Genomic DNA, 16,328 nt, shown 5'->3' on the forward strand with positions numbered 1-16,328 from the left:
ATCAATAATTTTATACAGTATGGAACTATTCAAGATCGTAGACACGATCTGCCAGGTCCTTCTGCGTCTATAACTGTAGAAGAAAATATTGAAGCAATTAAAAATTATTTCGAACAGAATCCAAATGCTTCCATTCGGAAAGCTGCCCAAGCTTTTAAAATATCAAAAACAACATTACACAGGATTTTAAAATATTTTCTGAAAATGCATCCGTATAAAATAACATCTCATCAATTGCTAACCGAGCGCGCTATGTTGAAACGTGTGGAATTTTGCAAGACGATAAATGGAATGTTTGAAAATGAAGAACTTGATGAAAAATTCATAATTTATACGGATGAAGCACATTTTTGGCTAAATGGTTACGTGAATAAGCAAAATTATCGATTTTGGGGGTCGGAAAATCTCAACGTTTCCCTGGCTAAAGATTTACATTCAGAAAAAATAACGGTATGGGCTGCGATCTCAATCAAAGGAATTTATCTGCAATTCTTTGACTCGACAGTCACTGGTGAAAGTTACAAGCAGATTCTTGAACAAAAATTCTTCCCTCATGCAAAAAAAAAGAGGCCTAGTCAGAGATTTTTATTTCTCAGGAGGTCTTCGAAACAATCCATAAAATGTATGGCAGCCGAGTCATTGGTCTGGGATACCCTAAATTTTTCCAAGGAGGGCTAGAATGGCCACCATACTCACCGGATTTGAATCCGTGTGATTTCCTTCTTTGGGGATACATTAAAGACAATTGTTATGCCACAAATCCAACAACAGTGCCAGATTTAATAGCAGCTATTAAAAGGATCGTCAATAACATTAAAAATGATATGTTAGAGAAAGTTTTTACGAGTTTTCGTAAAAGAATAGAATTTTGTACAGATTCAGATGGTGCGCACTTTGAAAATACATATCATTAGTTTGTGTGATTATTAGCACTTTTTTCTTTACTTTTTATCAATAAAATAAACTGATATACAAACATTTTATTAATATCCAATAAAAACTGCAGACTTTTCTCTTTTCAATACAATTTTTGTTTTCTCAATAATTGCATGCATTAAAAAATGACAGCTGATTAGTTTCAGCATTTTCCTATGGGACACCCTGTACTTTTCACGGACAAATCACGATTTTCACTGTTTGGATGTGATGGACGAACTCGACTTTGGCATCGTCAGGGACACCGATAAGATAGCACATATGTCGCTCCTGTAAGAGGATTCAACGGTGGGTCCATAATGATATGGGGAGGAATTTCTTGGAATTATTGTACCAATTTAGTTATTATATCAGCACCAGGAATGACAGCGGTACGATATATTGAAGAAATTTTGCGACCTCATGTGCAACCAATGATTCGTCGCGTAGGCACAAATTTCATCCTCATGCAGAATAACGCACGGTCACATACGGCGCGCATTACTAGTGAATTCATCCTGCCAGAATTCCACATCCTGCAGTAAGTCCTGATTTGAACTCCATAGACCATGTACACACATTCTATGAAAATGGAATGAAAAAACTACCCAAACGTTGGGGAAAATGCATCACAAAAAGAGGAGACTACGTAGAGAAATAATTCGTACACTTGTAAATAATATCTACAAAATAAACTCTATTTTATATTTGATTCGCCCACGTAGGTTATATGACCCCATCAAAGATGATATAATACATACTGGTAGTGAGCGTTGTAAACCTGCCCGGAAACAGAGAAGCAAAAACGCGTATTGCGCGCGCAGCTCATGTAAGATAGAGGCACGAACGAGCACGAGTTAGATATAATCCGTGCAAGAATAAAAATACATCCAAAGAGAGTCCGCGGAATTGTTATTCGACAATACAACTTAACACATACTAAACATGTGGAATTTGTGGAAGAGGTGAGTGGTTTTGAATACGTTTATGGAAAAAAAAACATATGATATGCCAGTTTACGAGATCACGAATGACGCAACAGAAGAATTTGGTACAAAGGAAAGTAAAGAAGAAACAGAGGAAATGCTCCATGATCTCCGTGATCTCCGCCAGCAGAGGATTCCCCGGCTGGGGGTCGAAGTGGAGGCTCTGCAGCGCCAGGCCCTGCGGTTTGCGCTGACGAACTGACGTGGCGACCTTATATGTCACACTGAGATGCGCCGCATGACAATGCGAAGCATACTCGTACTTTGATGGATTGCCCTGCCTTTGCAGGGCACAGGGTAGCACTGCGGTGCTATATCGGTTGGGACCTCTCGCTGGCGGCGGTGATTCGTGAAATCCTTGCTAGCGAGAGGTCATGGTCAGCTTTCGCCTACTTTTGCGAAGTTGGTATGTCGCAAAAGGAGGCGGCGGAGTGGGAGCGCGAACATTGAGGTCGCGCTCCTGCCCGCGAGAGCAGAAGGGGGCGTACGGCGGCACGGGGCAGCACCCGTGGCCGTCGTGGCTAGGGCGCCCCCTTATGAGATGGAATTGCTGCTGCGCTGAGCGCAGCTTTGCCCTCCCATGAAATCGGGAGGAAGAAAGGACGGGTCTGCGGTCGGCAGACTCGACCGTAAAATCCAACCCAGTATCCAGCGTAGCGGATCGAGAGATTGCAAAATTTTTGAAATGTGTGATTGTCAATCCGGCACAATTCGGGGAACATTCCATGCATCCAGCCTACGGCCGTATCTACGGGCAGAAGAAACGGCGATGGAATGTAACAGAGGGGGTTTGCGAATTCCGGGAAAACCCCTCCCTATATAAACAGGTGCGCCCGGTAAACGGCATTAGAACATTTGAAACAAGCATCATAACCAGAACAAAGCAGAGCCCAATAAGCGAAGCTTTCAACGATATTTCCACAAAAATATGGAATCAGGATGACTCAAGTAACAAGTATTCAACCATTTCTATCTTACATTATATTTTATTATGTTATTATTAATCATCGCAACAAATTGTACACCATGCCTGATGTGGGTGTGCAGGCCTATGCAAGATGGTCAATGATCTCGCGCGCAACACAGACGGGAGTGGACTTGTCATTCCCGCCGGCAGCGCCTACCTCCTACAGGACGGTAAAGGCTAGGAGGTGGACATCATCCCGAGGAGAATCATATCCGGGGAACCTCATCCCAGGCCAAGGTGCCTAGACGGCAAGCACGTACGCAGACTCCGTTGGGAGGTCCGGGAGCCGTACGACCGGACAGGAGGATGGCTACGAACTCCCATTAAGAAGAGTATCCATTGTCACCTGCCGTACTTAGGTTAGGGCTGCTATGCCTGACGGAACAAGCGATAGACGCCTTTTTTCAGTAAAATTTGAAATTTTGTGTTTTTTTTTTTTTTTGTTATAAGCAGTGTGTGATTTTGTGTTATATTCTTCTTTTCTATTGTGTTAAAACTATTGAAAATGGATTCAAAGTGCGCGCGTTCATCCGTGTTAATCAGTTCGATATTACATTAAACTTATATTAATAGACCTCGTGTGCTGTTTATTTAACGCCCACAAAATGACTCAACAAAAACAAGAACGAACATTTTGATTTTATTTTATGTGTAAGTCAATGTACAATTTAATTTTCGATTATTATAAGGACAAACATTTTTAAGTTTCATTTTGAGTTATATTTTTTTTTAGGAGGATAGACAATTTCATTTCTTTTCAGTGAACTTTTTGTGTTAAAGTTTAACCGTGTCGCCAACCTTTGGACAAATCTTTTTTCAAATCTCTCAAAGCCAATTATAATGAAGCGTCATCTACTTGGTTAAGAACAAATCCCAACAACACAATTAAACAAAGTATTGTGTCAGAACTATTGGGGATTGCATACTCAAAATCTGTTCGTATGGATATTGCTTTGAACGGCTTTAAATCTACCAGGGTTTGTCCATGCAACAGACATGAATTTCAGGATGAAGATTTTTGCACTCCAATGGAAGATTCAATGACTGAAGAGTCTTTGTGCACAAATGCAGACCAAGTTGTGAGTAATGAAACTCCTCCAGCACACGAAACAACACAAGAAACCCAAGAAGAAGAAGCAACTGTAGATCTTATCACAACTCCTTCAACTTCAAACCAAATAAAACAACAGTTAAAAACGTTATGTCCGATTCCAAATATAATAAACGGAAGCCGTACAAGCATAACTTCAGCAGTCGAAATATAGTCAAGTGTGAATACAGAAAATGTAAAAAATGCAATGAAGAAAATGAAAGATGCAATCACTAAAAAGGAATCAACATTAAAGATTAAAAAGAAGAAAGGCAATACAACTATAGACATAGGCGATTGGTTTTGTTGTCTTTGTGCAGAAGATCGAAAGGAAAATAGGAATCAGTGCTTGAAATGTAAAACATGGGTGCACGATCTATACGCAAGTGTTAACAGAAAAATAAAGAAATATGTGTGTGATGCCTGTGCTTAATGAAAATTAATTCATTATTGAATTCTTTTTTTTTTGTTATTGAATTTTAATTCCTGTGTTGGATTTTTTGTGCTAACATTATTAGCCGCGCCATTTGTGAACTGAGAATTCAGCTACTTGCTTCTGTCAATATTTAGGTTATGTTTAATGTGTTTACAGAAATAAATTGTTGCTATAATCAAAGTTAGCAAGGAATTAGGTAAGTGGGGTCCTCAATGGACGACCCCATGTATGCATTCATGTTCCTAATATTTATTATCTCATTGTACACATTTTTTTTGCAGATTTTGCACAAAATGGCTAACTAGGAGAAAAATAAACCTCTAACAGAAGAAGAGTTAAGAAAATTAGCTGAAAACATTGGTAAATCCGACTCTGAGGTAGAATATGGTGGCGACAATTCTGAAATCGATGACGATGCAAAGATTTTGCAAGAAATAATGTCGAAACCGGAAGACAACTTGAAGGATAATTCCGAGGAAGATTCAAACTGGGAACGAGATGCTGATAATGTTAATATATCTTCAGGTAGTCAATATGTAGCCAAATCAGGAATGAAATGGTTTAGTTGTCCACTTCATACATCTAAGCGATCTCATAAAAATTATGTAAATGCAAAGCCTGGTTTATCACATTGTGTCACTGCTGCTGACACAAAGTTCCTAGGCCCGTACCGAATAATTCGAAAAATCTCACCGTTAGTTTACGAGATACAGGGAGCAACGGATCGCCAACCGGTTAAAATACATATAGAGGATTTAAAAAAATTTAATGCATGATATAATAACGTTTCAGCACTACCGTACCGTTGTCATATCGCGGTAACGAGCCGTTCAGACCAAGCCGAAAGAAAGCAGTTGTACCAGATACCGCATAATGAGCCGAGAAGGACCTCCGGACCCATGGGCGCATTTGCGGCCCTATCATAGAACAATAAACCGGATAATACAGCACGAGCCTGGCTTTTGGGCGGCTCTCAGCCGGGCCATAGACGAAGCAAGAGAATATTATCGGACCTCGAGGGAGGCAGAGGTACAGGAGGCACCGCCAATTGTGGATATCGGGGTGCAAACAACATAACTGCCTGCGGTAGCAACGAACACCCAGGCGGTACAGACCCGGAATTGGGGGCCACCCCACTCAAGGGGGACCCAAACTCAACCAGCCCCCCCCCCCCCCCCCCCCGGACAGTAGACCGCGTCATCCAAACGGGGGAAGAAGAAAGGGTGGTAATCCCCAGAATGCATCCCGCAGACCACCTGAATATCCCTACCGCAACGCCGACACCGCCAGCAAGTCGCGCCAAAGCAACGGCAGGAAAACCAAGTTCACCCCCGGTGGACTGCTGCAATTGCGGTGGCTATGGCCATCGCTACTCCCGGTGCCCGAAGCCTAGGACTCATCCGTACTGTTACCCGTGCGGGAGACAGGGCGTGTCGCTAGCGACATGCCCTAAATGCGCCTCCGAGTGGCGCGAAGAAGTGGCAGCATTGCCGTCCCGACGCGCCCCAACCAGAGACACTCCCGGCTCTAGCAAGAGGACCCGGGAATGAGCCAAAGGCAGGAAGAAGAAAAAAAAAAGGGCTACCGTGCTCGTTGCCGCGATCCCGTAACAACGATACCGCTAGCTCCTTTTCCGGCACATATCTTTGGACGAAGACCCGTTTAATTATCGCGGCCTGAGTAGAATATTACGTTGCGGCCGGTGGCACAGCAGTCCCGAGGCCAACATGCCACCGCAATTATCGACCATTTTTGTTTTTTTTTATTCTTCCTCTTTCATTGAATTAACTTGCATTTACTATTCGTTTTTTTCCCCCTTTCACATATCAAGTACATATTTATTTTCGTTGTTTACATATTATACAAATACAACTAATTATATACCAAAAAAAAAAATAAATAAAACAGACTACATATAACATATTAAACAAGATTACAAATCCTTCAGTACTACGGTACTGCTGAAACCCACATCCACACTTCTTTTATTTTATCAATTAAAAAGACCGGCGATCCGTACTCCCGTGTAGCCAACGATTGTAACGTACAAAGAGGTATCGGAAGGGTGAGATATCAGAGCAGAGAAGGGACAGAGAAGTAGAAAGCGCACAAACCCGGTAAGTGATATACCAATGTTAATACTAAAATATAGTAATTCGAACATCCTTTATATGTATTGTTTTGTGGAGTTATCACTATCGCACTTTCGTTCTTTCCCGAGAGGGGTTACCGAGTGGTCCCACGGACTGGGGCAAAGGTCCTGGTTCGAAAAATCTCACCAATAGTTTATGAAATACAGGAAGCAATGGATCGCCAGCCGGTTAAAGCACATATACAGGATTTAAAGAAATTTAAACTATGACCTAATCGCGTTTCAGCAGTACCGTACCGCCAGCACCAGATACCGCACCGCGGCGAGGCCGAGGAAATATATCGCAAACATACCGAGGAAGACGAGGAGGAACGCGGCCAAGGACCCATGGGACCACCTCCGACCATTCCGGCGAACAATTAACCAAATTATAAAGAAGCATCCCGGACTCTAGGCGGCCCTCAGACAGGCGGCCCAGGACACCCGCAAGTACTACTATACCACGCGCGGGACCACGGTGCGGGAGATACGGCCGCACATGGAAGCCGGAACACAGACGCTACCGCCGCGTACTACATCAGCGGGAGTACAGGTCAGAGGCGGAGGACCCACTGTCTCGGAGCGAGAGGTCACATCCCGGTCTACACAAACGGAGACGCAAGAGCGGCACCGAGGGAGGTGAAGACGGGCGGCAAGGCCGCTCGGAGTACGGTTCCGGCCGCCGTCACGACTGCTGTCCACCAGAAATAATTTATTGCAACATAATTACGTATATGGAGATAAAATTGCTTCCTGGAAGCACATAACAGACTTTTACACCATAGACAAATAGGCACAATTTAGAGCAGCTCCAAAATTAACAGACAGCCATATTAACCCAAGCAGCTTTGAAAAAATGAAAGTGAAATATGCCACACAAATATTCAGCCATTCCATTTCAGCTGGCATAAATACATATATCAGTTTAGATTGTTTACCCACAGCAGCTATTTTTAAAGCTGAATTCATAGAGAAATTTGATAAATTATTTAACATTTTAAATTCTTCCAAAATTTATAGTTCTATCCCTTATAAATAAGCGTTTACAAATAGCAAGGAACAAGCAACTTATCTGAAGGAAACGATAGAATTTTTTAAAAACGTAGAAGTCATTAGAAAAGACGGAAAATACGTTACAAAGTCCATAAAATCAATTAGGGAGAGGCGGGGACTGTTCGGCCGCGAACTGAAACCTTTGCCGCGGTTAAACGATTTACAACAGGGTTCAAGTGATTCGGCGCGCGGACCGCCGTGAACCGTTCATACCTCGAAATACGGGTCACCGAGGACCCTTTTGTCTCTCAAATTCTGTCCGAACCAGTCTTACTGTAAACACGTGCGTGCCATAAATCAGCTAACAGCTGTACCTCTCTTTTTAAACAATTCTAACGAACGAAAGCATAGAGTTCTTCCTAACCGTTACTTTTGGAAACGCGAGGGTATTTAGGCGATTCCTCATAAAAAGAAAAGTACAGTCGAACGTTGAAGCTTGCACGGTTCGGGTCGAGAGTCGAAGAAGTCAATCGTGACTTAGAAGTTTCCGCGTAACGCAACGTATTATAACCAATGCAGGGTGGTTCGGAAATCACTCACAACACCATTCGAGCGAGACCCTGCACTCCTCGAATGGGCCACGGTAGGGTGGTTAAATCATACACTGTACACTGTTCGGGCGAGTCCTACACCCTCGAACAGGCCACGGTAGGGTAGTTAAACGTACACATCAACATTATTCGAATGAGTCCTACACCCTCAACCCGATCATCGTGAATAATCTCACGCAACGTGAATTATCACGCAAATCGAACAACATTGAGCGAGACCCTGTTCTCATCAAATCGAACAACATTGAGCGAGACCCCGTTCTCCTCAAATCGAACCATAATCAACTCAACATACACACAACGTATATACTCGTACACATTTTCACCGTAGAATCTTTAACGAATACATATTTTTGTAAGGAGTTTTTTATGCTGCAAGGCTTTTTCCCCTAATTCGAATCGCTAGAGCCAATAAACTATCCAGGTTTTTCAGGCTCAATTGTGTCTAAACAATTTTTATTTACCCTCTTCCACAATCGAATTCATCTATTCCTTGAAACACAAAATTTCTCCATGTTGAAAAGATTTCGACGATACAGGGACGTTCGTGAGAATCGTCGCGAGTAAGGTCACGGTCACCGTCTGTGTAGCGGAGGTCGTCCACGAGGGAGAGTGCAACGGTGGAAGCACTGCTTCAAATTGTGCAGAAGTTACAGGAGGAGTTATGTAATACGCGGTATAGGCCGGCAGCGCAGGAGTATTTAGTGCCCCAATATGATCCGGCGGATGATAAGACGGACATTGAAATATAGGTCCGTAACGTTGACAGGATTGCAAGACGTGGGGGTTGGCGTAACGATGAAACGATGTGCTATATCGCACGCCAATTGCGAGGACACGCGCGGCAATTTTTTGATGAGGAGCAACGCCGAGATCCCACCTGGGAAATGTTGAAAACAGCACTCATCGCTCGTTTCAGAAAACCCCTGCCCTTCAATCGGCTGTTTCGGGAGGCTGCCAACTATACAGCGCAGCCAAGACAAAAGCTGGGGGATTATTGCTTTAACAAGCTGACCAAGTTGAGAGCGTTCAACGCTCTCAAGGTGGACATCCCTGACGAATTTTTAAGGGATGCAGTGATCGGGAGCATCGGAGATGAAACAATCGAGAGGACGATTCGATCAAACAAATATACGAGTGCCGACGAGTTGTATGTAGCAATGCGGGAGATGGGCACGATGCCGAAGTTGGAAGGAGTTTCGGCAGCAAAGGCGTCGCGGGTTGCGGATCGGACGCCGATACCAGTAGCAGGGCCGTCGGGCGTGCGAGCCGCGGACAGGAAGAAGCAGCCGGGTGACCAGCTGAAGCACACGACTAAGTTCGTGTGTTATAACTGCGGTGAAGAGGAGCACGTTGCGAGAACCTGCTCGAAGCCGCGACGAAGGTGTATGAGGTGCCAAAAGGACGGGCACTTGGAGCGGTTTTGCTACAGGACGAAGGTAGCGATAAATGTGGTACAGTTGAGTCCGAGTAATAATAAATGGGTGATGCACGCTCGAGTTAATGGAGAAAGGGTCCAGTGTCTGTTGGACACCGGCAGTGCAAGGACTCTTATTTCCAAGGCAGTTGCAATTCGACTGGATATCAAGATAGTCGAGGGACCTTTGATACAATTGCGAGGTTATGCGAGTTTAGGGTCTTGTAATCGTTTGAGGGCAGAAGTGACGATACAAGTCGTGGAAGCGATCGCCGATGTTACCGCTATTATTGTTGAGACAGAGGCGATGATCTATCGGGTAATCCTAGGGCAAGATTTCATTGGGCAGGACCATGTAATTTTGATCAAAATGCGGGACCGGATCATTGTTAAGGAGTTGTCGAGCGTTGGGGTTGCGCCACAATTAATAGTAGATGCGTATGCGACGGAGACGGTAGTTGAGTTAAGCGCGTTAGATTGCAGCGGGATGTCGGAAGAAGATCGGGTCGGTTGTACAGCCTGTAACATAAGAGCGTGGACGCAATATCTTCGAATGTTTATACAAAACAAAATGACGACCGTTATAATGTGAACATTCATTGTCTTCCCTAATACGCAATTGTCACAAATCTTCTAGTTTCGTTCGTATCGCTGAGAAATAGAGACGTTTGCAATCTGAGTGCAGCGTATGCAAAACGGTTTGAAGCGGTCTTTCTCTGTTCGCATCCGAAAGGACCAAAAATGAACGTTCGGAGTGCAGCTAAATATCTGCATAAATCGCGTGAGTTCGTTAATAAGTGGGTATAACGGTATAAAATCACTAAATGTGTGGACGATCTTCCAGATCGAGGTTCAAAATGTGCGACTACAGCGAGGAAAGATATGGCGATTTTGCTACTTTTTTCAAAAAATCCGCAACTTTCGCTTCGTAAAGCCCAAGCTATTTTGGCAAGAAGAAGCATAAATGTAGATATAATGACATTAAGACGTCGATTAAAAGAAAATAATATTGCATGGCGTAGTACGGTGGCGAAACATCTGCTTTCAAGAAAGCATGTGGAAAATCGGTTGGCGTGGGCTCAATCAAATATTGATCGCAATTGGAGCGACATCGTTTTTAGCGATGAATGTTCCTTTTGGGCTTGGTCTCCCATCAAGCATGCCTGGTCAGTTCGTGGCAATCCCGTAATCCAAAGAACTGTAAAACACCCATTAAAGGTGCATGTGTGAGGATGTTTCAATGCACGTGGTTTCGGGACATTGTGTGTTTTTACAGGCAATTTAAACGCACAAAGAATGACAAAATTATACCAGAGAGGACTATTGCCATCAACAAAACGGTGGTTTAATCAATCTGGTGATAGATGACTTCTGCAAGAAGACAACGATCCAAAACATCGGAGCCGGGTGTGTACCGAATGGAAGGCGAAAAACAACATCATGGTGCTGCGTTGGCCTTCTCAGTCCCCTGATGCAAATCCAATCGAAAATGTTTGGGCAATTATGAAGCAGAAGCTTCAAGGTAGCCGCAGTGTAACTTTGAAAGCGTTAGTGAACTGAATTAGAAAAATATGGAGGTCGCTGCCTGTTTCGTGTGCAGAAAAATTAGTCGAAAGCATGCCGAGACGTTGCGAAGCTATAATCGCAAATGGGAGAGACTGACCCACTACTAAGTAAGAGCGTATTAGTTTCTTATATATACTTTTGGTTTACATACAGTTTTTCGTAAAAAAAGGTTTTTTTTTCCAGAAATATTGCGTCCATGCTCTTATGTTACAGACTGTAATTGAGGAGTATAGGGATCGGGTGACGACGTCAATGCGTTCATTGGAAAAAACGAGCCTAGTCAAGATGGACATAAAGTGCACAACCGATGTACCGGTCGCCTATCGGCCATATCGGATGGCTGAAGTTGAGCGTGTAGCAGCACGGGAAATTGTAGAAGAATTGTTGTGTCCCATTACCTTTGTAAAGAAGAAAACGGGCGAGTATCACCTTTGCGTGGATTACCGGCGATTGAATGCGGTTACTATTCGTAATCAGTACCCCCTTCCGTTAATTGAAGATCAAATAGATCGGTTAGGAGGTTACCGATATTTTGCAGCAATAAATTTGGCTTCGGGATACTACCAGGTAGCTATGAGCGAAGGAGCTATACCGAAGACGGCTTTTGTTACTCCCGACAGGCACTATGAACTTTTACGGATGTCTTTTGGGTTGACGAACGCGCCAGCTGTTTTCCAGAGGCTTATAAATACAGTACTGGGGTCGTTACGGAATTCGATTGCCTTTCCGTATATGGATGTTCGCGTCAACATATTTTGGAGGGTCTTCGAGGGCAATTAGCCTGTGCTATTTCGCCTTTGAACGATTTATGATAGGGATAGCCTGCGTGAGGTCTAAGCGAAAGGTTGTTTATAAGAGTCCAAGTGAGGCGATGGATGATGGCTATTGATTTGGAGTCGTATGGCCATCAGATGTCGTAGGATTGCTTGCTTTGTTAGTTTCTGAGAATATGAAAAAGGACATAGCTGATTTTATTAAAACTTGTATTGACTGCCAAAGGAATAAATTAGTTCGCGTCAAAAATAAAGAACCGATGGTCATTACAGACACCCCATTGGACGCATTTGACAAAGCTTCATTAGACATACTAGGACCGTTACCTTTAACTTCCAAAGGGCACAGCTACATATTGACAATTCAAAACAATTTAACTAAGTATTCCATAGCAGCACCTATTGTCTCAATAACTGCAGAGGATGTCGCCAGGGCATTTACTGAACACTTCATTTGTAAATTTTGTCGAGCCGAATTCCAAGAAAAAGGGGGAAACACGTAGCCCGAAATTGCGTCGCATAAACAAGCACGTGTTGTTGATCGAGAACACGTGCGCCTATAGCTGGAATCCAGTTTTTACCGGATCATTCGAGAAACGACAGGTTCGAGCTTGTCCGTTACGACTCGCGAATCGACAGGTTCGTCCGAGGTCGGTTTGGTTCGGGGACCTTCGTGACCGTTAGGGCTACTCCGCGGAGGCGCGGGGTGGTCACGCGGTAAGCGAAGCCAGTACGGCACGCGCCCTGTCACAGACGCTGATAATGCGGATTTCTCAAACGCGGAGAATCAGCATATTAGGAATATATATAGAGAGCGAACGCGCAGCGGCGCGAGACTAATAATAATATACGCGAAACGAACTGTTCACCGTTTGTTTACTGACCAGTGGTAGTTAAGTATTTGTGTTTAGGAGTATTTACCCAAAGTTATTTGTATAATTGTGAATAAATAAAAATAGTATTTGTCGTTGACGAACTATCAACGGCAAATCATTTCTTTTTAAAAAAAAAAAGTGTTCTTTATTGAGGACGTGACAGCCCGAAAAATTAGTTGCTAATAGGCAATCGAAACGTACACAGTTCTCTCTTACGTATAATCGTCCGTCACGGATTCATTGTGTCTAATACGAGTATAATCCAGTGTTTGGTGTGAGCTACGATCAGTAGATCAGCTGCATCCTTTTCTCGCGTTGATTAAATTTTAATACCATTTAACGAAACTAACGCGTGTCGAGTCACGGGAAACACGCGGAATTCCGACGCGACGTCCGAACGTCTCGCCTTCTCTCTCGAACCTTCGAGAAGATCGCGCGCGGTCTCGTCGACAACACGCTGCCTTCGGCGAGCAAATCCCTTTTTCTAAGCAAGCCCTGCGCGGCAGCTTCCTATCACGGCCCCAGCGCCTATTTACATTTCCTAGTCCAGCAGTAGCGAAATTTGTCACGGCCCCAGCGCCTACTTTATTCCTAGTCCAGTACTAGCGAAATTTGTCACGACCCCAGCGACTATTTTATTCCTAGTCCAACACTAGCGAAATTTATCAAGGCCCCAGCGCCTATTTTATTCCTAGTCCAGCACTAGCGAAATTTATTACGGCCCCGCGCCTATTTCAATTCCTAGTCCAGCACTAGCAAACTTTATAACGGCCCAGCGCCTCTTTTAAATATTATAATTGCTAGTCCAGCACTAGTTAATTATAACACCGCGGTTGGATCCAACACTCCCCCCCCCCCCCCCCCTCTTTCTCTCGCTTCATTTGGGATATTCTCACACACACACACACACGCACGCGCACACACACACACACACGTCGTTTCTGTGCAAATTGTTGTATTTTCTTCGAGGAGATTTTTTTACTCGGCTTAGCCGGGTTTTTCCTCCTCTGAGGCAATAAATTCATCTTATTGTCCCCAACATTGAGTAATTTTATTCGAAAACCTTCCCATCCATCCCCTTTAAAACAAAACATAAATTGAATTGCGGAATCTCGGCACATTGACGAGGTTTCGACAAAACAGAGGAACCAAAAACAACAATTTGGTCTACAGCACCCTCCAGGACGACATCCAAGAACAATATTACTGCAAAACATGCCAACCAGAATTCAACCCGGTAACAATCAAAGGGATTAGGAATTCATGGAGCCAAGAAAAATACGGCATCGAAAGACATATTTTATCGATTAGACAATTAGCAGAAAAAGAACCATGCGTAACATGCGGAAAAAACCTTCACAAATATAGACGCGCTGCGGAATGTAACACATGTTCACAATTCTTTTCCAGATTTTTCTACTTATTAAGAACTAGATCCCTGCATGTTCAAAGATATATAGTAGCTTGTTACAGTAATGATGTAGAGCATGAGGAAAAAACGAAAAAATATTTGTACAGACCATTTATAGAGTGGAAAAACGACCCTAATTTAGTAAATAAGTTAGAAAGCGTACTAGAACTATCATTAGAATTCGAACAGGGCTTAATAGATTCGGACAGAAACGTAATATTCGAATAAATTAAAATGCGAGGACGCATTTTCTTTCACCCCGGGAGGAATCTCACCGGTCAAAATACATAAACAGGATGGCGCGTGGTCCGAAGGTTATAAACAAGATAAGCCGAAAACAGAACGTAATTAGGAGATAAGAAAGGTATAAAAGACGAAGCAGGCCGGCGCGCGTAACATTATAAAGACTTGAGTATCAATAAGCAGACAGTGCGACATTCAATCGACACAATCAACACATTCGGAGCTCAGGTTTCGGACGAGTCATATTGCGAGAACATTTTATTGTAATAACTGTGAACATTGTAAAGTAGTGTAGTGATTAAGAAATAAAGTCTGTTTTTTTTTTTTAAACCCAAACTGAGCGCTTTCCCGCGTAACAATATAAATATATGTATAGCACCCCACCACTGTATTATTAATGAGGCGGTCCAGAACCAAATCCGTTGCATAAGATGTAAGAGAAGGTTGTCCAATATTCGACCGGCGGTGGCGTGCACAGAATGCCGCAACGAAATCCATGATTTTGATAAAGATGATGAGGAGGCATATGAGGCGGGGGTCTTGATCACAACGGAAATAACACACCCCATTGTCCTCCTTGAGAACGTATCAATCAGAGATGGACAATTGCACCTATATAATGACTAATAAGATTACTTTTGTTTTTGAATAGAGATGTTTATTGTTTAGTTTTGAATACATATTATGAATAAATTACTTATTTTTGTTTGAAAAAAAAATGTATGTATATATTTACATACTAGTCCTGTCAAATAATATATACATTCTAAATACGCGCCATTACTATTCTAACAATGCTTCGACAAACGAAACAACGCCATGTTAGTTATTGTCAAAATGGTACGAAGAGCTGGCAGGAGAGCTATACTGAGAAATTTGAAGATGAAAATACAGAAAAATTTGAGCAAGGAGGAGTCCACTAATAAGTGGAAATTAGTTAATATTGAAATATCCGACCCCCCGTTCGAAGAGTATAAAAATATAGACAATCCTAAAGATCCGAGGTAGAAGTACTGGAAATCGCTGTGGCTGTTTGGGCAGGGAGCTGCATCATCAAGGAACAGCGAGGACAATTGCCGTTGCACAAAATGCATGTTAGCGCCAACGTATTTTTGAGGGTCGTCAAAGGCAATTAGCCCGCCGCTATTTTGCTTTCGTACGATTTATGATCGGGATGAACTGTGCGAGGTCTGGACGAGTGAATGGTTGTAAACGGACAGCTAGGGCGACAGACGATTGCCAGTGACTTGAAGTCACATGGCAATCGGATGTTGCAGACTTATTTGTTTGAATGAGGAAAATTGGGAAGGGCAAGCAGCCCGACGTTGCGTTGCCGGAATGAATAGGAACATTGTTCCTCAAGGATCTGGCCACGGAGTGGGGAAGGCGAGGATGCCTTCTGGTAAGAGGACTAAGTTTGACCTCTTGGCACTTACCCCAGAACCATTGACGAGAGCAAATCTAATTTTTCTCTAACATGCATAATCTCTAAATTCGCAAAACAACAGTCTCTTGAGGACAAGAGACCTTCATAAGGGGGAAGGTGTAATATCCCTGGAAGAGTTTTTTTTCTTGTTTTTCATGTTTTCAATTTAGAAAGGATAATATGTTTCTGTAAGACGTGGTGGAATTTCCCTGCGACGAAACTGGCAGGACTACAGGCAGGGCATGGACAGCGTCAATTGTCACCCGCACCCCCGTCTGTAGGACTAACAAAAGACGTACGATGCAGGGCTAGCGGGACAAGATAAGCCCGCAGAGTCATCAAAACGTTCCGAACGACCACACGTCTGAATAAATTGCATTTTTCCAACAGAAATAGACCGCGTACAGTTTACTCAAAACCCAGTGCACTAATTCCTTAGAGTTTCTCTTCCGATTCGTGTTTTTGTTGTCTAACATTTCACTAAATCA

General features: G+C 43.2%; 1 protein-coding gene and 1 long non-coding RNA gene across 3 annotated transcripts; both read left to right on the plus strand.

Moving 5' to 3' along the window:
* The first annotated feature begins 4,831 nt into the window (after positions 1-4,831).
* Positions 4,832-6,299, plus strand: LOC143264158 (uncharacterized). Its single transcript, XR_013037687.1, has 2 exons — positions 4,832-4,919; positions 5,187-6,299. It is a non-coding gene; the product is annotated as an uncharacterized LOC143264158 (long non-coding RNA).
* Positions 6,300-6,413: 114 nt separating this feature from the next.
* Positions 6,414-13,475, plus strand: LOC105663679 (uncharacterized). Of its 2 annotated transcripts, none has more exons than XM_076530011.1 (2): positions 6,414-11,219; positions 11,296-13,475. In XM_076530011.1, exon 1 carries the CDS (start codon positions 8,936-8,938, stop codon positions 10,136-10,138), a length of 1,203 nt encoding a protein of 400 aa, XP_076386126.1. In that variant the 5' UTR covers positions 6,414-8,935; the 3' UTR covers positions 10,139-11,219; positions 11,296-13,475. The 2 variants fall into 2 exon arrangements, with proteins under 2 accessions (XP_076386126.1, XP_076386127.1); XM_076530012.1 differs by having other exon boundaries at positions 11,326-13,475.
* The last annotated feature ends 2,853 nt before the right edge of the window (positions 13,476-16,328 follow it).

This window comes from Megachile rotundata, chromosome 3 (assembly GCF_050947335.1).
Source record: "Megachile rotundata isolate GNS110a chromosome 3, iyMegRotu1, whole genome shotgun sequence".
In the NCBI taxonomy this organism is placed as follows: Eukaryota; Metazoa; Arthropoda; class Insecta; order Hymenoptera; family Megachilidae; genus Megachile; species Megachile rotundata.